Source organism: Neopelma chrysocephalum, unplaced genomic scaffold, assembly GCF_003984885.1.
Source record: "Neopelma chrysocephalum unplaced genomic scaffold, ASM398488v2 Primary Assembly neopelma1_24, whole genome shotgun sequence".
NCBI lineage: Eukaryota > Metazoa > Chordata > Aves > Passeriformes > Pipridae > Neopelma > Neopelma chrysocephalum.
Genome location: NW_020897693.1, coordinates 24,833,653 through 24,858,091, shown reverse-complemented (window position 1 = coordinate 24,858,091; position 24,439 = coordinate 24,833,653). Strand labels below are relative to the sequence as shown.

The window sequence follows — 24,439 nt, the reverse complement described above, 5'->3', positions numbered from 1 at the left end:
TTATGTAGGGCATCCTTCTTGCCTCTTTCTTCCCTTCCCGTAGGGTTAGAGAAGAAAGATGGACTTAAGTATCTATGCAGAGTTCTGCTTTTTTCTATTCCAGTCCTTTTGTCCCCATTCTCTCCTGCTTTTCATTGAGTCTTGTGGGTGACAACCCATTCTGTTGCAGAACAAGGACAAAAGTTTGTGTCTACCATTACAAGTCCATCTGTCATAAATAGGAAAAGGTCAGTGCAAGCTAAACAGGACTGAAGAGAACTTCAGCTTTCAGATAAAGCTGTCAAAAAAAGGGCCCTTAGGGCTTTTAATTTAAAGGCCAGGTTTTTAAAGTCACTGGAAAAATTTAGGGCAGTATTTCAGTTTTATGGCTGATTAAATACCGTATGTAGTTTGTAAGCCCTAAACTGAGTTATGAAATAAAAATTTGTGGACAATGTACAGGTTCATAACATGAAAACTTTGTTTCTTTCTAGACTTTAGTTATCAGGAAAAATGTAGATTACAAAACAAACCCTAAATTCAGTCCTACTAGATAACCCCGTCATTCCTCGGTTCTCCCAAGAAAATGTTTTTTGCATAACATTTTCATTGTTTGTTTTAGTTTTGCTATGGCATTGTTAGAGGATAGATTTTTAAACTGCCTGTATTTGCTTTATCTAGATTTTCTTTTTAATGACATGACATGATCTGGAGACTGTTAAAATGAAGGACATTTAAAGCCAATGTTCTATAATCTTCGTCTGAGCAGGCTTTGCAAACATCATTTGTCATTAGAGTAAGGAAAAAGCTTTTAAGTTTATTGTGTGTTTTCAATATGTTTGAATTTTTCTCAGGTGACAGAAGAGCCACTTGATGAAGCAGAGGAAGACTCTAATCTCTGGAATTCTTTTGCTGAAGAGGAAGAGGAGGAGGGCATGGTCTTCTTTGTTTTAGAAGAAAGTACAGGCTACATGGCACCTGCTCTCAGAGCATTGGCAGTTATTCATACTATCATCTCCTTTGTCTGTGTGATTGGATACTACTGCTTAAAGGCAAGTTCTTAATCTTACTACTAATCTATTATTTGTTAAACAACACTGGCTATGTCCCAAAGTGATTGTTGGTGCCAATACTGGAATGCCTATTTATACCTAGTTGTTTACAAATTCTCACTATTCAATATGTAGATGTTTTCTTTGTGTACTCTGTCTCCCAGAAATGGAGTTATTTTTCTTCTTAGCAGTGTGTGTGTGTGTTTTGGATTTGTGGTTAAAACAGTGGCGGTAACACAGTCACCCTTTGGTTATTGCTGAACAGTGTTGCACAGTGTGAAGACTCCCTTTGCTTTACCCACTCTGTGCATCTGGAAGCATGTTGGGAGGGGTCACAGCCAGGACAGTTGACCTGCACAAACCAGTGATATTCCATGCCATGTAACACCATGCTCAGCAATAAAAAGTCTGGGCATGGGAGGGTTGGGCTTGGCCATTGCTCAGAGGCTGATCAGACATTGATCTGCTAGCAGGAGGTTCTAGTGCAACATTTGGTGCTACACAGTATTATAAAGAGTACTATAGGTACCAAAAATACGTAAATCATGACATAGATGTCCACTGTCATTTTCACAGGTCCCTTTGGTTGTATTCAAGAGGGAAAAGGAGGTAGCTAGAAAGCTGGAATTTGATGGCCTGTACATAACTGAACAGCCAACTGAAGATGATATTAAAGGGCAGTGGGATCGCCTCGTTATAAATACTCCGTATGTAAAATTAAATTATTATATGTGAACTGTTTATAAATATTATAGCTCATTAAGCCACTGACCTAGAACTTTCCTGTCTACTTGCCACTTAGTTCATCTAAAAGAAAGGCAATTAGCACCTTATATTAGATGCTACAGTAGTAGATTCTAATGTGAAATCCCATATTATCTATTTATTTATTACTATCAGAACACACATATTCCACCTCCTTTTCATTTTCTAGGATTTGCAAGGATTATGCATCTTACCTCACAACATCTCTCTGAGACATTTCACATATTAGTTGCTATTGAAAAAGTTTTAAAAAGATAACTTCCATCCTTTCCAGTTACTCAATTTCACTTGTATAGCAATACTCTCCTGCCTTTCTTTCCCACAACTTGCTAAAAAAAAGCTGTATTTGACAGGAGAAGTAAATCTAGTGAAAAATATCAGTCCCAGAATTTGAGTAGGTATGATAGGAATTGCTGTCAGATTGTAGGCATTAGCAAACACTGTAGTAGTCATGCACAAAGAATCATCTGCTGTTCTGAATGAATGATACAAGGATAGGAAAAAAAACCCAGAAAAACATCAGTAAGCTGCAGAGATTTGTAGGAGTGACACAGACAAATATAGCTAGTCAACTCTCTTCCCTTAAAAGAATGTCTTATCTACAGGCTATTTTTCAGAATTTCCTTTTTCAAAACAAATTGAATCATGTTACGGTACTAGTATACCTAGACTTAGATTCCTGTCTTTTCCTAATAGTATCATAGTTTAAGGACAATAAAAGAAAGCAGGAAAAGAAAGTCACAGACTAGTTGTGGCTAGTATGTAAAAGCATAAAAACAAGTCAGCAAAAATAACTCTATGCATCAGAGTGACAATATGCTGCCAAATATCCAAAATATGTATATTATCAGTCATACTCAATTTTTGTACACTATAAATAGTGGCCTTAAAACTGTCATTAAAATTAAAGCAGTGAAGAGCAGTGACATGTGGTGTTTCTCCGGGTCTGTACTGTGTCAGGCACTGTTCAACATTGTCAGTGACACGGACAGTGGGACTGAGTGCACCCTCAGTAAGTTTGCTGGTGACACCAAGCTGTGTGGTGCGGTCAACACGCTGGAGGGAAGGGATGGGCCATCCAGAGGGATCTTGACAGGCTTGAGAGGTGGGTCTGTAAACCTCATGAAATTCAACAAGGCCAAGTGCAAGGTCCTGCCCCTTGGTCAGGGCAATCCCAAACATGGATACAAGCTGGGCAGAGAATGGATCCAGACTAGACCTGGGAGAAAGACTTGGGGGTGTTCGTGGATGAGATGACCCAGCAATGTGCACTTGCAGCCCAGAAAGCCAATCATATCTTGGGCTACATCAAAAGAAATGTAACCAGCAGGTTGAGGGAGGTGATTCTCCCTCTCTTCTTTGCTCTTGTGAGACCCCACCTGGAGTACTGCATCGAGCTCCGGGACCTCCAATGGTTAGACATGGACCTGTTGGAGAGAGTCTGAGGAGGGCCATGAGGAAGACCGGAGGGCTGGAGCACCATTCCCATGAGGAAAAGCTGAGAGAGTTGTGGCTTTTCAACCTGGAGAAGAGAAGGCTCTGGGGAGACATTAGAGCAGCCTTCCAGTACCTCAAGTGGGCCTACAAGCGGAGCTGGAGAGAGACTTTTCACAAGGAGACGTATGGATAGGACAAGGGGAATGGCTTTAAGCTGAAGGACAGTAGGTTTAAATTAGATATTAAGAAGAAATTCTTTACTATAATGGTGGGGACTCCCCATCCCTGGAAGTGTTCAAGGCCAGACTGGATGGCGCTTTAAGCAACCTTGTCTAGTGGAACGTTCCCTGCCCATGTCAAGGGTGTTGGAATGAGAGGATCTTTAAGGTCCCTTCCAACTATGATTCTATGATTTGAATCTCTAAAATACCAGAAATTCTTTGTTTTCTACACCTAAAATTTAAGAATTTTCCTTAATTTCAGTCAGCAATATGGACTAGCACATATTATTAAAGTTACAACAGATGGTAGTTGGGAAACTGAAGAGCTTGCTTAGTTTCCAACCAGCTTCTTTCACTATTGATTGCAAGGTTTGTAGATATCCAGTAAGTTTATCTTCAGCAAAAAGAATCATGAATTAATAAAATATATTGTCTTCTTAACCCTAATGACACAGTGTTCAGTCTGTTCTCAGCATGTTGCACTGCCTACTGAAGCTGATTAAGGCTAATTTAAGCAGGCTAATCCTTCTCTCTTATGTGAACTGAGTCTAGAGTTTTAATGCAGCTATTGTACCATCAGAATAATCACTGCTGGAGGGTACCCAGTGCTCTGTACATACTGAAATGTACTTTCTATAAGTGAAAAAAAGTAATTAAAAATGCAAAAGAGGTACCCTGATGGATGCAGTGTGATTAGATGTTTATGGTAAAAGAGGTAGACACAAGCTGGCTACACTAAGACATACTTTGCTTAAAAGCCTGAGAAATCAAGAAAAGAAACAATACAAAGCATTGGACTAGAATATACCATCTGAGTCACTAGAACCATTTGTCTTTATCTGGAGTAATTTCATTTAGAATTCCAATTCAGAAAGGTAAAAAATCGAGCATACTAGTTGGGAAGTTTGCCTCACATCCCAGCACTACAATGTTCTGGAATCTCATTTTTCTGGTGCTAACACTTACTTTATTTTACCAATACCATCCTTTAGTTTAAGTAGTTATTGTTCTCTTTTATGTTCCTGCATATTTTCTCAACTCGATGTTACTTCCAGGAAATGGGGAGAGAAAAATCTTATACTTTGTAGTATTTCCTGCTAATTGGCATTCTTCAAAACAGACATAATATACAGTAAGGCCACTACAATGAGGAATTCCTGGGCACTGCAATTCATAAGACAGTTCAAGAACAGTATTTTTTATGATCAAGTTGAAGATCAAAGAAATATCACTGATAAGAAAGAACCCTATCTTTTTTTTCTTGCAGGTCAAAGTTGATGTATTACTTTGTGTCTAAGATCTCTCCTGCATAAAACCAGTTGCTTACTGAAGTATCATGATTGCTTATTACTCTTAAAAAAAGCATAGAATTTTCAATATAGATACCCTGACAGCTCTTTAATATTTAAGATTTACTGCTCCATTTCTTTCTTCTATGTATACACAACAGCTTTTCTTTTAATTACTAGTGTGGGCATTGTTGCTCAGAGGCAAATGATGCAAAATGCTCTTTAGGGGAACAGTCTTGTGGCTTTAGAATTATAAATGGTTTTTACTGCATCTTGTCTGGGATGTCAGAGCCAGTGACAACAACATGACATATGTGAGAACAAGATTACCACTAATCCCTGGTTTTGGCAAATGATCTTTTTCAATTTTGGGGGGGCTTTTAATAGCTTTTTCTTTATTTTGTGTTGGCAAACTGTCTACTGTTTCACAAGTGTTCAGTGACAATTTGAAATGTAATCCACTGAATTAAAAAAATTATTTGTGCTTCAAGACTCTCTTATTTTCATCTGAAAATCATTGCCTGGTTTGATTTTTATGGCTAGGAGTAATAAAGTATTTATCTAGGAGATAAATGATATTGAAGTGCAGTGAGTGAATGAAATTACAGCAAAATCTGCAGTGATCAGGAACACGGAATTTTCTCTTTTTTCATTGTTTCTTAATTTTCCCGTAACAAGTTAAATAACTTGAAATATCTTTGCATTATCTATATAGGTCCTTCCCTAACAATTACTGGGACAAATTTGTAAAACGGAAGGTAGGCTTTTTATATTTCTATTATGTTAAGTCATAGCAATAATCTACTATTTGGTTAATTTGGATATCTGTGTGATATTCTCCTGCACACATAAATATACAAATAACTGAGAACTGAAATTTGTTTTATGGAAGTCATTGTTGTGTTAAATGTCTTTTTGAACAGGCAGCTGCAGCGTAGGTGGGAAGAGGGAGGAAGACAGAAGGCTGTGGTTTCCTTCCTAGACTCAGATATTTGAAATAACTTTGCACTGTCAATCAGCCAGCAGGTCTAATTTGCAGTCATTGTCATCTTTAGGATACAAAGCCTCCTCATCCCCCTAAAAAAAGAAAAACATGCCAGCTTAAATGACAGCAAATTATACATAAGCTTTCAGATACTAGCCTTTAATGCTTCTATTTTTCTTTTTTATGCTTCCCCCCCACCTGGCTTCCTGGGAGTTCTGACTGTTCTAGTAGTGTTAATTGTAAAAGACCTTTTCTTTTTTAATTCCTGACAACTACTGGCCTAAAGTAGGGTGAATGTCACAGAGGACTTTGAGAAAAAGCTTCTCTTCTTCCATTTTTAGGTTATTAACAAGTACGGAGACTTATATGGAGCAGAGCGCATTGCAGAACTTTTGGGTTTGGACAAAAGTGCCCTTGATTTTAGTCCAGTGGAAGAGAACGAACCAGAAGAGGCATCTCTTGTATCATGGTATGACTTCTGACCTTCACAGACAAGTTATGTGTTGGTATAACTTCACCATCAAAGATAAAAATGGATTTTATATTGAAACTGTAGTGATGTTTTCCTCAGCATGGAAAATTCAAATGGAGAAGTCTTCCTAGTGTGGAAGTAAAATTAAAAAGCTTTTTGTTCGTTCTAAAACATACTTGCATTATAAAAGTAAGAAAAAAATCCATGACTTTATGCTGATTTATACAGCTGGGCACTCTTATTTTAAACAATAATTAATGCAGTATTTAAAAGTTTTTACAACAGAGTTTATAAATCAAAGGACAGAAAAAGTAATGATAAAAAATATGTAGATTCCAGGTGTCTAGAAAAAAACTATAGATGTTTTCCTGACTTAATCTGTCAGTGAAGACAAGTGTATGAAAGTGTCCCAGTCTCAACTGATTTAGGCTCCTACAAGAGTTTGGTTTCCTTGATATTTAAGACACACAAGAAAGATTTCCCTTTGCATGCCATCTAATGGCTAATAAAATATTTAGAATCTTGCAGAAGGCATTAGCTTTTCTCTTGGCTATTCTGGCAACATTTTACACCACACAGACCACTTATCTCTCGAATTCAAGCAGTTTGGGTTCCAGATGTCACTATTTTTGACATACATTCTAATTTTTTAAGTCTGGAATATGGCAGTGTCACTCCTACTGAAATTGTTTCACCAGTTTCAGTGGTTTAGAAACTCTTTATAGGTGCTCAGAAGTAATGAATACTCTGAAAAATGAAGCACCTGTCTCACTCTAAAAAAATGAACGGTTAAAGTACATCACCACCTTCAGCAAACAAATGTGAAGTGCCAAACCTAGTTTGCTGTTTATAAACACAAAATTCAATACTTAATTTTGACATTTTTGCATTTCAAAAATTTTTTATTTCCTAGGTTAAGCTCCATTGATACAAAGTACCACATTTGGAAGCTTGGAGTTGTCTTCACTGATAATGTGAGTATGTTAGCCTAGAATAATATGTTTTGATTTACTCTAAACACAAGTGTATGTTTTCCACTATCTGCTTTTATTTTAAACAACCATACATAAATAATATTCCATTAGAGAGTGATTTTAAAATATTTTTTTTCTGTTATGTCAGAATTTTCTTTTTGATTCTAAAGGGCAGCATGCTCCACACCACTGATACAATATCAGCATTTTGGAAGTTAATGGTTAATTCATTTAATTTTGTAGAAATCAACCTAGCAACCAAAGGTATCTTTTCTAAAATCAAGCACAGTGTACAAAAACTTATCCTTTTTTATACTTGAATCATGTGTTTGACATGGCAGACATTCTTTTCTTTCAAACCTTCTCTTTTGAAAGGACCACGTTTATACTAAAATTCCCCCCCCCTTTTTTTTTGTGAATCCTCTTTTTTCACCCTCTTGAGCACTCCCAAACAAAAAAGGCAGCCAAAGTAAATCAAGTGAAGATGTATAAATTCCTTGTCCACTAAAATACACTGAGCCATTGTTCTTCAATATAAGCTTTGACGTCAAAGTGGTTGCAGGTTCACTGCTTGTTAAAAGAATAAGCTGTGTTATGTGTCTTAGGTTTTCTAGGTAGTATAGTGCATTATTTATTAAATTAATGGTTTCAAAGGTAGCTCAATAATTATTAAGATAGAGATTGATGTTACTTGCCCATACCAGTGACAGTGGGCAAATCTCTTTCATTTAGCGTCAAGGAGTGATCGTGGGGAATATTCTCACTAGCATGAAGAATCTACACACACACAGACTTAGGAGTGCTAGAAATCCCTGCTGTTAAAAAGTGGGACTGAGCTTTTATAATATAAAGTGATTGACTGGAAGTCATATTTTTCTAGGCTAGTCATGCTAGCTGAGCACCATTTATCTTTAAATAAGTTATTAGTACTACCACTCATTGGTTCCTCTGTCTGGAAATATCTGCCTTCCACAACCCTGCCAGTGCCAGTTGCTGTCAGGATACACATGCTTTTCACATCCTCATGATGTTTAGTTTTGGAGTTGAGCGAGGCTGGTCTCGGCATTCTTCAACAAGCAAAAGCAGCATGATGTCCTCCTCTATCACTGGTAATTTTCACAAGTAGGGTGAAGTTTGACCTTTTTCACCCCTACATAGGCTGTGTCCTGCTACAACAATGTAAGTGACTTTAAAAAAGCTATATATTCTGGATCCAATAATGCACATTAGCACCTGCTAACACTCTGCCACTTTTCGCTTTCTCTGCAGTCATTTTTATACTTAGCTTGGTACACAACTATGTCTATCCTTGGGCACTACAACAACTTCTTCTTTGCTGCTCATCTGCTGGATATTGCTATGGGGTTTAAGACATTGCGAACTATTTTGTCTTCAGTCACTCACAACGGCAAACAGGTTAGTGCTACATGCAAAGGTTTGCAATTTTGTAAAAGTACTGGAAAAAATTTGTTGTACATAGGAAATATCAAAATGCAATCCATTTTCACAGTCACAGATTTTGATTATGATTGGATTAAAGAATAGATCACATCATGTCTTCTGCAGCACACTTAATATGTTAAATCCTATGAAATTATAATAATCTATACCCACCAAGCAGAGATAAAGATGTTCTGTACACAATAGAAATTACATAATTTTAGAAAAATACATGAATATGAATTACCTAACCAGCTCCTTCTATATGCTCAATGATGAACTGATTGGTGATAAATAACAAGAATTCTCAATTTCTCCTTAGCTACAGCAGTAATAACAACCTGGGTGCTGAAATTTCAATACTTACCTAGCAAGAATGTCCTTAAAGGTGTGGGCAGTCTGCACTGTGGAATACATTTATGTGTCACTTTGTCATGCAAAAATCAGATTAATAAAATGTACTTCCAAAACTAATTGTTGAAATTTATGCAGGTAATCATTCTCTGATCTCTGAGGACTCTATATTCCTCGCTAGTATAACAACAAAAACCAAGCTTTACAGTTACTTTTTAATTTACATTTAGGAAATCTAGGGACCCCTGGTGGCCTAGTGGTTAGAATGCGGCACTCTCACCGCTGCGACCCAGGTTCAATTCCCAGTCCCTCCCGGGCAGATGGAACCCGTTAGCCCTGTGAGGCCATCCATCTATGAGAAGGACACTCTAAACAAACCTACGTCCTGAGGACCTCACTGCCATTGTCCAAGCTTGCTTGGCCCCGGCAGATGAACCTTAGGATTAAAGGGTGGGCTCAGTTCAGCACATGCTGTGTCTCACCTAAAAAAATCCATTGCGCAGGCTGGAAAGGTAAAAGACCTTTCCCCAAATCTTCGTTCACGAAGATGGGCCATTATTAGGAAATCTAACAGAACTTCCCCAAAATTTAATTTCAAACATACACATTCCATTCCTTCTCAAATGCAGTAACATATATTCTAAACCCACTCTTATGCCCTGCTGTACTTGTCAAAACATTTTAAATTACATGATGTTTTGGAAGAGGCATAAGAATATCCCCATACAATGTGATGATGTGTATCATCAAACAAACAGATTAAATCTCTGGTTTTATTCCTTTCATTTTACTTCAAGATGACCAAAATCACATTGCTTTTAATATAAGGCTTGATATATTTTCTTTATGAGTTTTTTTTAAATGTAATAGTCAAAACTGAGCACAGTTGACAAAACTGTTTCAACTCAAGACCATGGCTTTTACTTAAATTCTTAACAAGCAAAGATTAGTTTTTCTAATCCTGTTGCTTTTCTTGCTAGTAGACAGGAGCACTGAAAGACAGCTGCAGATTCCTGAATTGAAATGTTCAGTTTGAGAGCATACTCACAGATCTGCTAAAAGTGATAAATGATCAGCTTGTTGTTCAATACTCTCGTGTTTCTTTTAAAAGAGTAATATCAGTTATTGCATTTTTTAAAATACATACCACAAGTAACTCCTCTCCAGAGCCATATCTTCTAACACCAACTCCAATAAACAATATAATCTAGTCTCATTAACTGCTGAACTTTTTCACCTAAGGATTTTATTTGCTTAAAAGCAGGACTTGGAAATTAATTACTCTTTGGTTATCTAAAAAATTTTCCATCTGCTTTATCAATGGCTTGCTAACCAGCTTTGGAACAGAAAATAGACTCTGATAAGTCATTGTAAGTCCCAATAAGTCCTAGTTGAAATTACTTATCAAATTATAGAAAGGAGGTTATTTTAAACATTTAATTTTTACTGTATATCCAGTGTTTCAAGTTACTAAATTTAACTTTTAAACTAAATAGTGTAAACATTGCTTCAGTGATACGTAGTTTGCATGCATTTAGCTCAGAAAGATGGAAACAACTCCAGTCTCTTGATACTGTTTTTCCCTTTGATTTTCATGAGAGCAGGGTAAAGTAACAGCTCCATGGTGATCCAAGCAACAGGGACACTTCAAACCTATCGTAACTGCTATCTTTAGTTTTTGGGAAAGGTACAATATGATCCATTTTCAATATTTAAGGCAATACATCAAGCTAGCATTTCTCTTCTGACAAAATGAAATTGAAACCTACTTTCATGTCATGTCTCCATACACAGCTTGTTCTTACTGTGGGACTCCTTGCTGTGGTAGTGTACCTTTACACTGTTGTGGCATTCAACTTCTTCCGCAAATTCTACAACAAAAGTGAAGATGAAGATGAACCAGACATGAAATGTGATGACATGATGACGGTAAGTAAAACATCACTTGCATGCTTCAAATGTCATCCTGAATTTTCAAATGCATACTTTAGATAGAATGATAAGCAAGGATTGATGTTTTTGTTGTTAAATCCACGGGTCTCTTCTTCTTGATATATGTAATTTTGAAAATATGAATGGTCTTAAAATTCCCTCTGCATTCTCCAGTCGTCTATACAAAACAGCAAATAGATGACATGTAGGAAGATATTCTGGATTTTTCTCCTAAATACTATAGTATGTGATTTGCTGCAATGCTTTTATAGGTGAGGATGGCAAACCCTCGAAGTATGTGGAAGAAATTTCTTGACAAACTAGTCAGATCTGCAAAAAGATGCTGTGTTGTCACAACACATGTAAACCCTATTTGTTCCCAATGTGTGCAAGTGGACAAGCTCTTCCTGTCCTTATTTTAATTATATGCATTATACGATGTTATTAGCACTAGTTATAAAAGCCTGCTCCAAAATTACAATTAGTAATTTACTTATTAATTAAGAAGTCAAGGATGAGAAAGTGGAAATTACAAATTATTATGGGTGATAATCTTATGCTATCAATTTACCATCTGATTTCTGCCCATTGCCACTGAATGTTATTTATGTAATAATAAAATATATTCTACAGATGGTATGAAGAGGATTTGATTTTCTCATTGCATACAGAAAACACAAATTCAGATATCACAAATGTAATATTCTGAATTTGTGGCCAGCTGATTTCTCCCATGGAATAGTAACTCTCTGCCCTGTGTTACACACCAAAGATAGAATAAAATACTTCAGAACAGAGGTGTATCATAGACTTCACAGAATGTTCTTCCCTATTCTTGAACTTCCTTTTAAATACTCAGTGTGAGTCAGACGTAAATTACAGAAATTATGAAAACTGCACAAACTGGTCCCTTTGTGAGCTGGATACAATGGTCTGGTCATAAAATAGGTGTAGGAGTTATTGGAATAATGAAACCATATTACATTTTAAACCACTCTACTAAGTGCAGTAAATCAATTCCAAGTTACATTTGTAAGTATGATTAGACTGGTACCAGCATCTTATGTCGACAGTAAAATTGCATTATAAAAATGGATGTATAGTTCTGTTTAGTGTTTGCTTATGTCAGGTTTTATACTGGTTATTTAATACCCACTGCCATCTAATGTGACTTTAGAAAACTAGCTGGGCTTAGAGATCTAAGTTGTTTTTAGGCCACATTGTGTGGCTGAAGGTGATTACAAGATTCTCTAGCCAATTCATACAGGAACATCAGTAGTATATCACTCCTGCAGAAGATTCCATTCTAATGTACTTTCACAGCTTAAATATACAGATTTTTAAAGATTTTTCCATTAAGATCTATACGTTCGAAAAATATGACACGCAGCAACACTTTTGTAAAGTTATTTCTTCTGCACTGAACTGAACACAGGCCGTTTCACAGATCACAACTAATTTACAATATACTAAACTAGACACCTAGTATTGCAAAATTAAATTATCCAGAAACCACCTAAATATTTTTGTGAATATGTCACTATTTCTTTTATGGCAATATTTTCCCACATTTCTAAACTTCATTGCAAGACTTTAGAAGATGTCCTCTGCATACTCAGAGCAAGGTAGAACCTTAGGAATCAATTTAAGGAGTAGAATATAGTTGAATACAGTAAATAATACAAGAAAAATGCTCCCAAATGGTCTCAGTCTGAACATAACACCCAGGGAGTGAGTAGTGGGTAACAGCTGATGCTGACTCCTGCTGTTAGTTAGTGTACCTGAATGTGGAATCACATTAGGTAAGACAGGAACAGATTTTTGGTGCACTGTGTGTGATACATGAGGAATGATATTATGTGTTCTTTGTTACTATACTTTGTTACTATAACTTCTGAAGAGAATTAGCAGAGCAGAATAATTAAAAAAAAAAAGAAAAAAGTCAGAGTAATTCATGGTAAATATATCTGCAAATTTTCCTCTCTCTTTTTTAGTGTTACCTGTTCCACATGTATGTGGGTGTAAGAGCTGGTGGTGGCATTGGAGATGAAATTGAGGATCCTGCTGGAGACCCTTATGAAATGTATCGAATTGTCTTTGACATCACATTTTTCTTCTTTGTCATTGTTATCCTACTGGCCATTATTCAAGGTAACATCACTTACCTTAGTAGAGACTGTTCAAAATTAATTTACGGAAGCTCAGCAATGTAAACCATATTATGTTTGAGGTAAATTTAGCAGTATAGCTATAAAGACTTATTTCTGAGCTGATAAAATCATTAATTCTGAAAGTAATAATTTTAGACTTAATTCATAAATACTGCCTTGTCCCAAGTACTACACAAAGTCAAAGCACAAGATGTGTAACCTCAGTTAAGGGTCACAGATGATGCAGCTTGTGCAGGATCACTGTTCTTCCTATAATTACCATTTAAACTTGGAGAGCCTTGCTGAAGATTTTCAGCTTGGAACCGCCACAGCTGGCTGGGGAATGGAGACTTTCCCCTTGAAAAGGGTAAATGACATGAAGAAAGTCATCATGGCCACACAACCATTTCCTCCTTTCTTTAGAGGATGATTTGTAGTGTTAATTGGTTTACAGTTTTGGTTCACAGGGAACGAGACCTCTCTCCAGTGACAGTCAGCATCCAACATTCATTGCATGAACTGACCTCAGGCTGTTAGGAAAACACCCACCACTTTATGGCTATCTGGTGGCAAAGAAAAAATGTAACGCATGTCACAGTCCCCAGAATGATCCGATTCTAATCCTAATACGTTGGAAGTGCAAGAGCAATGCTTCAAATGTGAAGCAGCCTCAGAACTGGCCAAGGGGGGCTCTGGGAACAGAGCTGTCTTTGTTGAACAAAAGATGGGATACAAGAGTTTCATGAGTAAAGGAGTGAAAATTGAATTCATTCATGGGACAAAAGAGATGAGCTTATGGAAGGTTAAATTGACTGTAATAAAGGACAGAAAAGCCTTTTGACTCTCAAGATTGTACCTCCACCTAATAGGAATTCTTACTGCTATGAGTGTAGTATAAAAAAACGTTAGATGTCTGGAAATTGATAGACTGTAACTTGAATTGTTCAACCTAGACATAAGTACAGTAAACTCTAGACAGTGGAGGACTGACATTATTTGCAATATGAATATTGCTCAGTACCGAACTGTTGCTACTTTTCAATTTGAAATAGGTCTGATTATTGATGCTTTTGGTGAATTAAGAGACCAGCAAGAACAAGTGAGGGAAGACATGGAGGTAGGAAGCACATTACATTTTTCATTACTCTTGTTCATCTAGATTATCACCAATTAAAATAGTGTTTGAGTTAAAATTCATCTGTAACCGCAACTTGTGTTTTCAGACCAAATGTTTTATTTGTGGAATCGGCAATGACTATTTTGACACAACCCCACATGGCTTTGAAACACATACTTTGCAAGAACACAACTTGGCGAACTATTTGTAAGTACATTTTAGAGCTGGAATTGTAGTAAAATTTGTCAGGTCTAGAGTAATTTAGGTGCACACATTGCTGAAAGTTCTAAGACAGAATTCTGTAGAACTGAGGAATATCTCCTGTCCTTTCTGGTCTCCCCTCCTCTACTCCACACTGCTGGTTATCTTTAAAGTGCTTACCTTACACATGAGTTACCTTAGTAGAATGACACTGGAAGTTAGACCAACTCCTTATTTTGCTGGAAGGAAACCCAGATATGTGGAAAGATGGGGGACAACAGTTTAATGAGTTGCTTTAGTCTGGAAGTTTTGGTTGTGCCTTCTGGGGGCTTGGTAACGCTGATGAGACCATTGAAAATTGGCCTTGATTTGACAAGAAGAAAACCCAAACCAAAACAAAGCAAAAAAAGACATTTTTTGAAGGTTATTAAAAGATAACCGCCAGTAAATAAATAAAAGCTCTCATCATCTAGTTCTTTAGTGACAGTGAAGCTTTTCAAACCTTGAAGCAATCAGGAGTTGTAAATGTTTAGGCTATTGCCCAGACTACCAAGACAGTGATCTTCCACTTTCATTAGCAAATATAGAGCAGACCAAAGAGGATATTTAAAAAGTTAATTTGGTGCCATTACTTACTAATACAACAAAGATAATTACATGAGCATTGTGCCAGCAAAACCAAAGGAGCTGAGCTGGTGGACTCTTACAGCAGACTGACTTTGCAACACTGCATCTGAACTTTATAAATTCAAAAAAAAAAAAAAGCATGCCTCTTGGAGTGGAGGCTGCCTTATTCCTTTCATACAACTGACATTGGCAAAATCAACTGCCTTACATGATGTAAATTTCCATTAACATCCATGGTTTTACAGTCTACAACCACCAAGCTCTTCTTACTATATTGAACTGCTTAACTGGTACATGGGAACCTCTAATTCACAGTAAACTAAAAGTGGCCATTTTAATCTTTTTACCCAGGTTGCCCTTTAATTAGACAACTGTTAAAGTTAGTGTACTTTCTTCACAACAAAAGCACATACTAAATCTAATTCCAAATGCACTGCATCCAAACTATCCAAACAAGAGCTGTGTTACCTGTAAACAGGTAACAGACCTTATTTAGTGCTCTGCAGTCCTCCTTAATTAGTTCAAGCTTTCAACATCTGACAGAGCATAGGTGTTGGAGAAGGAGAGGCTCAGCTTACGAGCTGTATGGCATGAATGTTTGGAATTCCAGGTGCAGCTCAGTATTTACCACACTTCTCACATAGTTGCTATCATAACTTTTTCCAAGGTGAGATGTTGGAGCATATGTGCATAGGATTTGGCATATGCCTAATTCAGGTATTGCTCCTCACACTGAAATGAATAAAACGCTAAGCCATATTTTTCTACTTCTACAGATTTTTCATCTGTTAGCACTTCCACAGGAGGTATGCTTCAGGACATAATTTTCTCCCTTAAAATAGGCACTTTACATGTCTAGCAGTGTCATTGCTTATAGTGTGAGGCAAGCTTCCTCACACACCCCAGGCTAAGAAAGGTCAGGCAGAGATGTTATGTTTCCTGCATTAATACCTGCTTCATGTGCTTGTTTCAGGTTCTTCTTAATGTATCTAATTAACAAGGATGAAACTGAGCATACTGGCCAGGTGAGTAGAAAATAAAACTTAATGGTTTTTCTTATCTTTAAACATGTTTATCTTCTTGAGCCTTGTAGCTGTGTACCACCAGGTGGAACTGATGTACCACTGAGGAGTGGGGATGATGCCACCCCCAAAGGGTCTACTGCCAGGGAAAGAAAAGAAGGGTTAAAACAAAACCAGAAGGGGGTGGAGCGCTGCAGTGTGCTATTTTACTGAGCAGTGAACACTGTCAGAAGTCAGGTACTAGTAATGTTACTGTCATCTTTGAAATGAAAACCTCAAATGTACCAGTTACAGTTTATTCCCAAAAGATTTAAGCAGTTAAGGTACTATTTTTATAGTAAAAATCCATATATGTGTGTAGATAGATAGGTATATGGGTGTCTGTATGTTTAGCCTAAACGTAAATAAATAAGAAAATAAATAGGATTTAATTATATCTTATCTCTAATAAGAAGTTGTTAGGCATAGAGTACAAAAGTACCTTTGTTTTCCAATCAATGCAAACCACATTTTATATATACAGATTGTGAATAGGTTTGTTCTGATATAACTGGACTGATTAATTTACACTTACGTATTTTACTAATAGATTTAAATTTCAGTATTACTGAATCAGGAAAAGTGCAGATAAAACTTTTACAAACATTCTTCAGTTATGATCTTCAGAGTTCCAGTGCCTTTACAGTTCTATTCCGTGAAAATAGGCACAGTATGTGGTTATATTTAAAAATTTTTCTATGGCACTAACTGTATGCTGACTGTTAAAATAAATACTCTTTCTCATTTTCAGGAGTCATTTGTGTGGAAGATGTACCAAGAAAGATGTTGGGATTTTTTCCCAGCAGGGGACTGCTTCCGAAAACAGTATGAGGATCAACTTGGCTAATATCACAAAAAAAAGTTATTTATTCATGAACTATTAAGATAAAAAAAAAGAAATCTATTCTTTTCATGGTGCAATTTCACAGCTTGTATTTACTTTAAATGTCTTTAAACTTCAAGACACACATAAAATTTGACACTATTTCAGAGGCTTTTTGTACCTACCACATGCGAAACAGGTCTTTTGTTGCAATTTTAATTAGAAAAAACTATGCCAGATTAACTTAAGCCTTCCAGTTCAAACATGCCCTAAAATCATAACAACTTTTTAACCACATCATTAACCTGGTGTTTGGCAGTAAGTTGAAAGGGCTAAAAGGCATCTTAATTGCACATTTGACATTGAAGAACTTGAACATCAGAGGCCAGGCCTCAGAAAAAACAGTTCAGCTAACTGCTGTCCAGTTTTTCCCCACAGTATTTGCTAGTGAATGTATTAAGATACAGTTTGAAAAGCTTTAAGCAGTTAAAAAGAAATCATTTTCAAACATTTTGTCAACCTTGAAGCATTAAAGTGCCTTAAAACCTCTGTAGACATAGCTATGCAAGCTTTTTATTTATGTTAATGTTCTAGATGAACAAACCCATTAACTGTATTGCTTTTCTGTCTTTCTGTATCAAATTACACTTGAAGTTAGTTAATATACTACCTTCAATAACAGCTTATTAGATGCTGCTGTTAAAAGACATACACTGTATCAAAATGAACACAGTTTAAATCTTAGGCCAAAATAAAACAATGCTCTACAGTCACCTGCAAGTAGAAGTTGTTAGGATTATGCATTCTTTTTTCTTCTAATAAAAGTGCCCACTGCAATAAAGTATTATAAACCAAATACTACTGTTGCTGTCATCTTTGCCATTTTTCTACAATATGGAGTTGTGTGAGAATGGTGACTAAAAACACATGTATTCACTGTTCATTCATGGCTTTATTTTAAGGACTACATTGACCAAGTACAAGCTGCAATAACTGTTCTCTTAGCCTGCTTCTTTAGCAAAGAAAATTCCAATTTCATCACAAATTTTAGACCTTTCTAATAATGTTATTAGTTTTTGACAATTTTCAATCCCACCTAAATTAATTTTGGTTGCACAAAATTTTAGGAGCCAGCATACTGGCACATGGAACAAAGTGAAACAGAGAAAGGAAATAAAGACATAAAGAAAAGTTCAACTTTTTATGTAATGTTTGCTATATTCAATTATTCACATGAGGAAATTTGAGCTTCAGGAGATCATGCTGTCCAGCCAATCTTCAAGCTCTTCCTCAGTAACATCTTTAGATGTACTTTGCTGTTGCTGTGATGATGTACTCTTCTCTTCAGGCATATCTACTTCCAAAGGGTCTAGAAAAGTGAAAAGAACAGGCTTGATAATCTGGAAACAATTCTATATCAGCTTTTTGTCCTGGGTCATTGTGCTTTTTAATACACAACTGACTGCATTTAAACACAATCTCTCTTTCTTGAAGAACAGCAAGTCATATTCCAAAAATAGTTTCCATGCTAAACTTATTTTTATAAAATCAATGCTAGAAAAGTTTGAAAATAGCATTTATGACAAGCCATTGGAAATAGCTGTCAATTCTTCTGTATACTATTAGCACAGTGAACGAAGGACTGATAATGTTACACATACTTTATCTTCCTTGCAATAAAATTCTCTAGCAGTACACTATTTTTTTTTTAATTTAAAATTTTGCTGAATCATAAGCCCAATGCTGTTTTGCAGAAGAATTTCTTTTAATGCTTAAAGTGTACTGACAATGGTGAAACTTTAGTTCATGAGGATTTAAAACTGAAAATGAACAAAAGGGTCAGAACACAGCACCAGATAAATGAAATGCAGTATGAAAGGGATGATGACAGCAGTACTGTTGAGTGGCTAATCAAGAATTCAAAAACATCACCAAAACAGAGAGCAGTGGAAATTAAATAAGAGCATGCTGGGGAGAAAACTTACCACTTTCCTTACAATCCATTTTCAAATCTTTTTCAGTTGATATGCTGTATGATAATGTGCCTGACACAGGTCTGTTTCCTGTATTCATGGGAGCCTCTAGATTCAGGAGAAGATCCAGTTCTTCATCCAAATGGTCAGTCACTTGCTTTGATAGTGGGTGGATTCTCTGAAATGGTTCTCTTGCGTTTGCCTTAGAGCTGTTTTTACTTCCGGGCTCTGATGTAGCAACAGAATTACCAACAGGAGGGGAGACCAATACGGTGTCACTTTGAGCTGGAGACTGTCGGAACAGCTGATCTCTTCTCTTGACATCTTCAAAAATTTTAGATTTCATCTGTGGGAGCTCTACAGGTGTTGATGTCTAAGAGTATAAGAGAGGACTTGAGTCTTTATAATGATTTATTATAATTTATTATATAATAATTATTTATTATTCTGTCTAATTTGGATTGTAATTCATACTTCCTATATTTGATCACTTCAGAAGGTACAGCGAACTTGAGCAGAATTCAATTCAGAAGTGAAAGTAAAGTTATCTGGATGATACTTTTATAGAAGCAAATGCAAAATACAAACTCCTTTTATCCCTTATTACAGAATATGAGATGGTATGCTAAATCAGCAAGTTCCGTTGTTTCACAAATACTCATAGAATCATCAAATAGTTTGGTTTGGAAAGGACCTTAAAGATCCTCTCGTTCCAACACCCTTGACATGGGCAGGGACACCTTCTACTAGACCAGGTTGCTCAGAGCCCCATCCAACCTGGCCTTGAACACTTCCAGAGATGGGGAGAACACAGCTTCTCAGGGAAAGCTGTTCCAGTGTCTCACCACTGTGACAGTAAAGAACTTCTTCCTAATATCTAATCTAAACCTACCCTCCTTCAGCTTAAAGCCATTCCTTTTGAAAAGTCTCTCTCTAGCTATCTTGTAGGCCTGCTAAAGGTACTGGAAGGCTGCTATAAGGTCTTCCCACAGCTTTTTCTTCTCCAGGCTGAACAGTCCCAACTCTCTTAGCCTGTCTTCAGGCTCCAGCCCTGTGATAAATTTTGTGGCCCCCCTCTGGACTCACTCTAACAGATCCATGTCTTTCCCTGTCGGGGGTCCCAGAGCTGGATGCAGTACTCCAGGTGGGGTCTCATAAGAGCAAAGTAGAGAGGGAGAATCACCTCCCTCAACCTGCTGGTCAGGTCTCCTTTGAAACATGGTGTGCATTGCAGAGTCATGTTGAATTTTTTTGTCCACAAACACCTCCAAGTCCTTCTCCTTGGGGCTGGTCTCAATCCATTCTCTGCCCAGCTTGTATCCATGTTTGGGATTGCCCTGACCCAGGGGCAGGACCTTGCACTTGGCCTTGTTGAATTTCATGAGGTTTACAGACCCACCTCTCAAGCCTGTCAAGATCCCTCTGGATGGCCCATCCCTTCCTTCCAGAGTGTCGACCACATCACACAGCTCGGTGTCATCAGCAAACTTACTGAGGGTGCGCTCAGTCCCACTGTCCGTGTCACTGACAAAGATGTTAAACAGTGCTGGTCCCAATAGTGACCCCTGAGGAACACCATTCGTCAGTGATCTCCACTTGGACATTGAGCTGTTGACCACAACTCTTGGTGTGTGACCGTCCAGCCAATTTTTTATCCACTGAGTGGTCCATGTATAAAATCCATGTCTCTCCAGTTTAGAGACAAAGATGTTGTGCAGGACAGTGTTAAATGCTTTGCACTTCCTGGAAAATTACTTTTCCTTAATTCTTCTGTAATGAAATCCCATCAATACTCTGAATTTTGGAATGACTGGAGTCAGAATTTGGCTAGAAACATCATCCCATGTTAGGCCATCCCTCCAAAATTCTAGTCTTGAACAAAACCATACTACAGGTTGCTGAAAATCAATTAGCCAGTGTTATGGCTATATATTTTGAAAAATGAAATTAAACTGTAAAACATTGTCCAACAGTGAAATCAGAAATGGCAACTCATTATTTAACAGATTCGGCTTTTATCAGGATGCCCTAGCGCTGATAACACTGCAGCATAACTCATGACCACATCCCTGGTCAGAATGACAAGACAAAGATTAAATGACATAACAAACAATTACTAACCCTGAAAAAAGTTAGAGACCATGACTAGAACTCCTAAGAAGAAAACTGTATGTGAAAGTAACATTTATTTGCAGATTCCCTTAGCCATCACATCTGCAGACATACTTGAGCTGCTTTAACAAAGAGCATAGTGTCAGCTGCAGAAGCACTTCATGCAACTCCAAACAGACCCTTCTGTAAGAGTCACGTTTTTCCTTGCTTGAGCAGGCAGATCTTAAGAATTTTGTTTTTATATTTAAGTCTCATTGGCTCTTTTGCACTTACATTAATATTTTCTTTTTCACAATCTGAAGAAACATTTTTTAATAATATTGTTGCTTCCCCATGCCACTGGAGCATAAATAATATTTTCTTCACCCATATGATTGAGAGTTCTACCTGTTCTAACACTGATGTAAGACCAATTCACGGAAAAAAACATGTATGTTGATATTAGTTATGTAGAACATTAAATCACAATTAAAGTAATTAACAGGAAAGAACGTGAAAACACTTTCAAAATTTTGGTGCAACTAAAACCAGCTGCTAACAAAAGAAAAAAAACCCAAAAATAGTGCAATCATTCCATGTCAAACACTCTGATACCTGAATTCAAATCTAATATGCTGCACATTCAACCATTTTGTTTAAAGCCAAGTAAGCACAAAAAATGTGCTGATAGAGGAGTATCCTGCATTACATGCCACTTGACATGCCAGTCTAACAGAATATATTTACTTACATAATACACTGTTCTTACGTTTGAAGACTAATCATTCTTGCATAGATTTTTCTCTTAAAATATTTGCATTTCCTAGTGTAAATTCACAGCATTACCTGTACAAGGTCAGCAGCTACATTCAATTTCAGATGTAGAGGCAATTCCTGAAGGGCCTGGGCCAAAGACTGGCAGTCAACAGAAAGTGCAGAGAACTGAAATATAATTTAACACACAGTACATTAGTGAATAAAAAAAACAAACAAAAAAAGAACACAAACAAAAAATCTAATAATTTTAATCTATTACATTCCCCTGTTCCACTTATTTGAGGAATCTGGAAAACAATCTAATGAAATACACAAATTGGTCGCTTAAATTACACTTGTATGGAGCAGTTTGGCTAAATTACCATATATACACTTACACTGCAAATAATAACTTACAGCTAAAAAACAAGTTGCAAACTGAATACTCCTTAGACAATGTCTTGAAAGTCCAAAATCGGAAATAGTTCAGAATAGTTCAGTCATTCTTATAAGAACGTCATAAGAAGCTTTTCCAACTGAAACATGTTTTAAACTGTGAAGCTTTCATGCAGTTTGAAATGAGAGTCTTTAGTGAGTAGCTACTATTTTCTAAGCAATCAACCCATAGCTCCTGTGTAGCTATATTGTTTTTAATGGCTAAACAGGGGCCTTTTTATAGTTCCACATTTTTTAAAATGTTTTGATACTTACAAAAGCAACAAAGTATATAGTTACAAACATTTCTAAAATTATATTCAATTATACTGCTGCTAAATTACAACTTATTACTGTGACAGTTACTGAAGCTTCATTTTCTTTTGACCCCTTTTCAAAAACAGATTTACACAAAATGAACCAGCAATATTTGACATTTTTACATAACAACCCAGACTTCAGTAATCCTAAACAGATTTCAAGCTCACCGTATAGAAGAACATTCTGAGCACATTCACTGCTGATGAAAAAATAATTTGATATCCATCACGTATTTTAAAATCTGACAACAAAATGCTTAGGTTCAGTCTATACTCTCATTTTCATGGAAGCAGAGAAGCAGCTTCCAAATCTCACTTAAAGGGATAAAATCTTGTCCTTCTCAATATGATGTAGACTGGCACAGACATTTAGAAGTCCAAATATTCTTAAATTAGGAGAGAGTGTTTTGTGTAGTATCATAAGAGAGTTGTCAAAGAAATTCACACTGCTTCCAAAAGCCAGTCAATAGGATGGCTTTTGACATCTGCATGCCTAGCAAAAATAAATCAAAGACAAGTGTGTGTTCTGACAGTATACTTGCAAAATTAAAATAAAGTAAAAAAAAAGAAGCAATGCAGTTGATTTAACAGTTTCTTTTATCCAAATTCTGGTTCTGCTATCCAGTAATAGGAGTTAAAGGACCAAACAAATATCTGATGGTTAGAAAATAAAAAGCAAAGATAATAAAAAGCAAAGGAATCAAAGCAGTATTTAATAAATTACGAACACTTAATGGCACATGTAGTTCTTTGTTTAAAAAAATAAGCAGAGGCATACTTTGTTGCTGGAATTGCTATTTTTTACTGAAAAATCCAAATTACTATTACCTGTTTGATCTTCCAATTGCAGACCATGTTCTGAAATGGTTTTATTGTATTTTATCAATGTACAATGGAGAAAATCCAAATCTACTTTTTGTAGCAATGAATGATAGTATTGTTAATAAAATGAATTTTATTTATTGTTGATGTCACTGTTACATTTCCATTCCTCATTTAAAACTGATGCTTTGCCATTGCTTTCTACAAACACTAGGGAATGAGAAAAATCTAGTCATTCTGCAACTATTTTTATATCTTTTCTCTTTATTTTGTTCCCTCATAATAAATTCACTTCACTTTACAATTCTCTAATCTGTACATAATGTATAGAAGGCAAAGAATTAGAAAGATGTGAACTAAGAAGCAAAGACCAGGAATTTGGCAAATGGTATGAATGATGTAGGGTGAAAATTAGACTTGGATTTGGCTTTCGGGGAAAAAAAAGATAGGTCAGAAACAAAAGGAGATACCAGGCTAAAGACCAAAGACAATGTGAAAAATTAGATAATATTATCAAACCATCTGGGACTGGATACTGGACTAAAATAAGAACTCAAAGGAAGGGTAATTGCGACTAGTGCAGTAAACTATTTCAAAGTGACATAAGGACAGTGAAAGACAGGAAACAGTTTGAAATAACAAATTTGGATGGGGCAGAATGAATTACTACAGTTTCCTAGGGACAGAGGCAGAAGAATGTGCCCACCACAGCACACTTTGCAATGAGTAAGAGCATGGGACCAGTTCCAGAACTGTGCAGTCTCATCACTGGCAGTCAGAAGAATATTTGTGAAAACTACTGTCAACATGCAATTTCACTCTTCTCGCAATGGCTTTAGCCATTCAGGAATTAATGTGTTCAAATCACCTAAAAGCTATAATGACAAGCCTATGAGGAAATTAAAAATAAATTAATATTCTGGTTACTGACAACATCCTGCACGCTAGAAGTGGAAGAACTGATAAGAAAAAAATAGTCATTGAAAGACAGGTGGTGGTTTGAACAAATGCTGCATCTGGTTTTATTTCCTCATTTTAATTTGACTTTGCAACCCTACAGTACCTTTAAATATCACTTCTCAGGGTATAATTAATGTAATATTTTAGAATATTGTAATATTTTAGAATATTGTAATATTTTAGAATATTGTAATATTTTAGAA

The 24,439-nt window shown here is 36.3% G+C and overlaps 2 protein-coding genes across 2 annotated transcripts in view; one reads left to right on the top strand and one right to left on the bottom strand.

The window, feature by feature from the left end:
• RYR3 (ryanodine receptor 3) overlaps window positions 1-17,735 on the top strand; it is a 222,469-nt gene extending 204,734 nt beyond the window's left edge. The window contains exons 92-103 of the mRNA XM_027674225.1: window positions 834-1,031; window positions 1,608-1,738; window positions 5,459-5,501; window positions 6,070-6,197; window positions 7,114-7,174; window positions 8,444-8,590; window positions 10,763-10,897; window positions 12,895-13,051; window positions 14,103-14,167; window positions 14,274-14,374; window positions 15,969-16,020; window positions 16,808-17,735. Coding sequence (XP_027530026.1) covers window positions 834-1,031; window positions 1,608-1,738; window positions 5,459-5,501; window positions 6,070-6,197; window positions 7,114-7,174; window positions 8,444-8,590; window positions 10,763-10,897; window positions 12,895-13,051; window positions 14,103-14,167; window positions 14,274-14,374; window positions 15,969-16,020; window positions 16,808-16,903 — 1,314 coding nt within the window. The 3' untranslated portion in view covers window positions 16,904-17,735. The remainder of the gene's footprint in view (window positions 1-833; window positions 1,032-1,607; window positions 1,739-5,458; window positions 5,502-6,069; window positions 6,198-7,113; window positions 7,175-8,443; window positions 8,591-10,762; window positions 10,898-12,894; window positions 13,052-14,102; window positions 14,168-14,273; window positions 14,375-15,968; window positions 16,021-16,807) is intronic.
• Window positions 17,736-17,811: 76 nt separating this feature from the next.
• AVEN (apoptosis and caspase activation inhibitor) overlaps window positions 17,812-24,439 on the bottom strand; it is a 104,381-nt gene continuing 97,753 nt past the window's right edge. The window contains exons 4-6 of the mRNA XM_027708842.1: window positions 21,790-21,885; window positions 18,865-19,225; window positions 17,812-18,248 (exon numbers count right to left, since the gene is read on the bottom strand). Coding sequence (XP_027564643.1) covers window positions 18,130-18,248; window positions 18,865-19,225; window positions 21,790-21,885 — 576 coding nt within the window. The 3' untranslated portion in view covers window positions 17,812-18,129. The remainder of the gene's footprint in view (window positions 18,249-18,864; window positions 19,226-21,789; window positions 21,886-24,439) is intronic.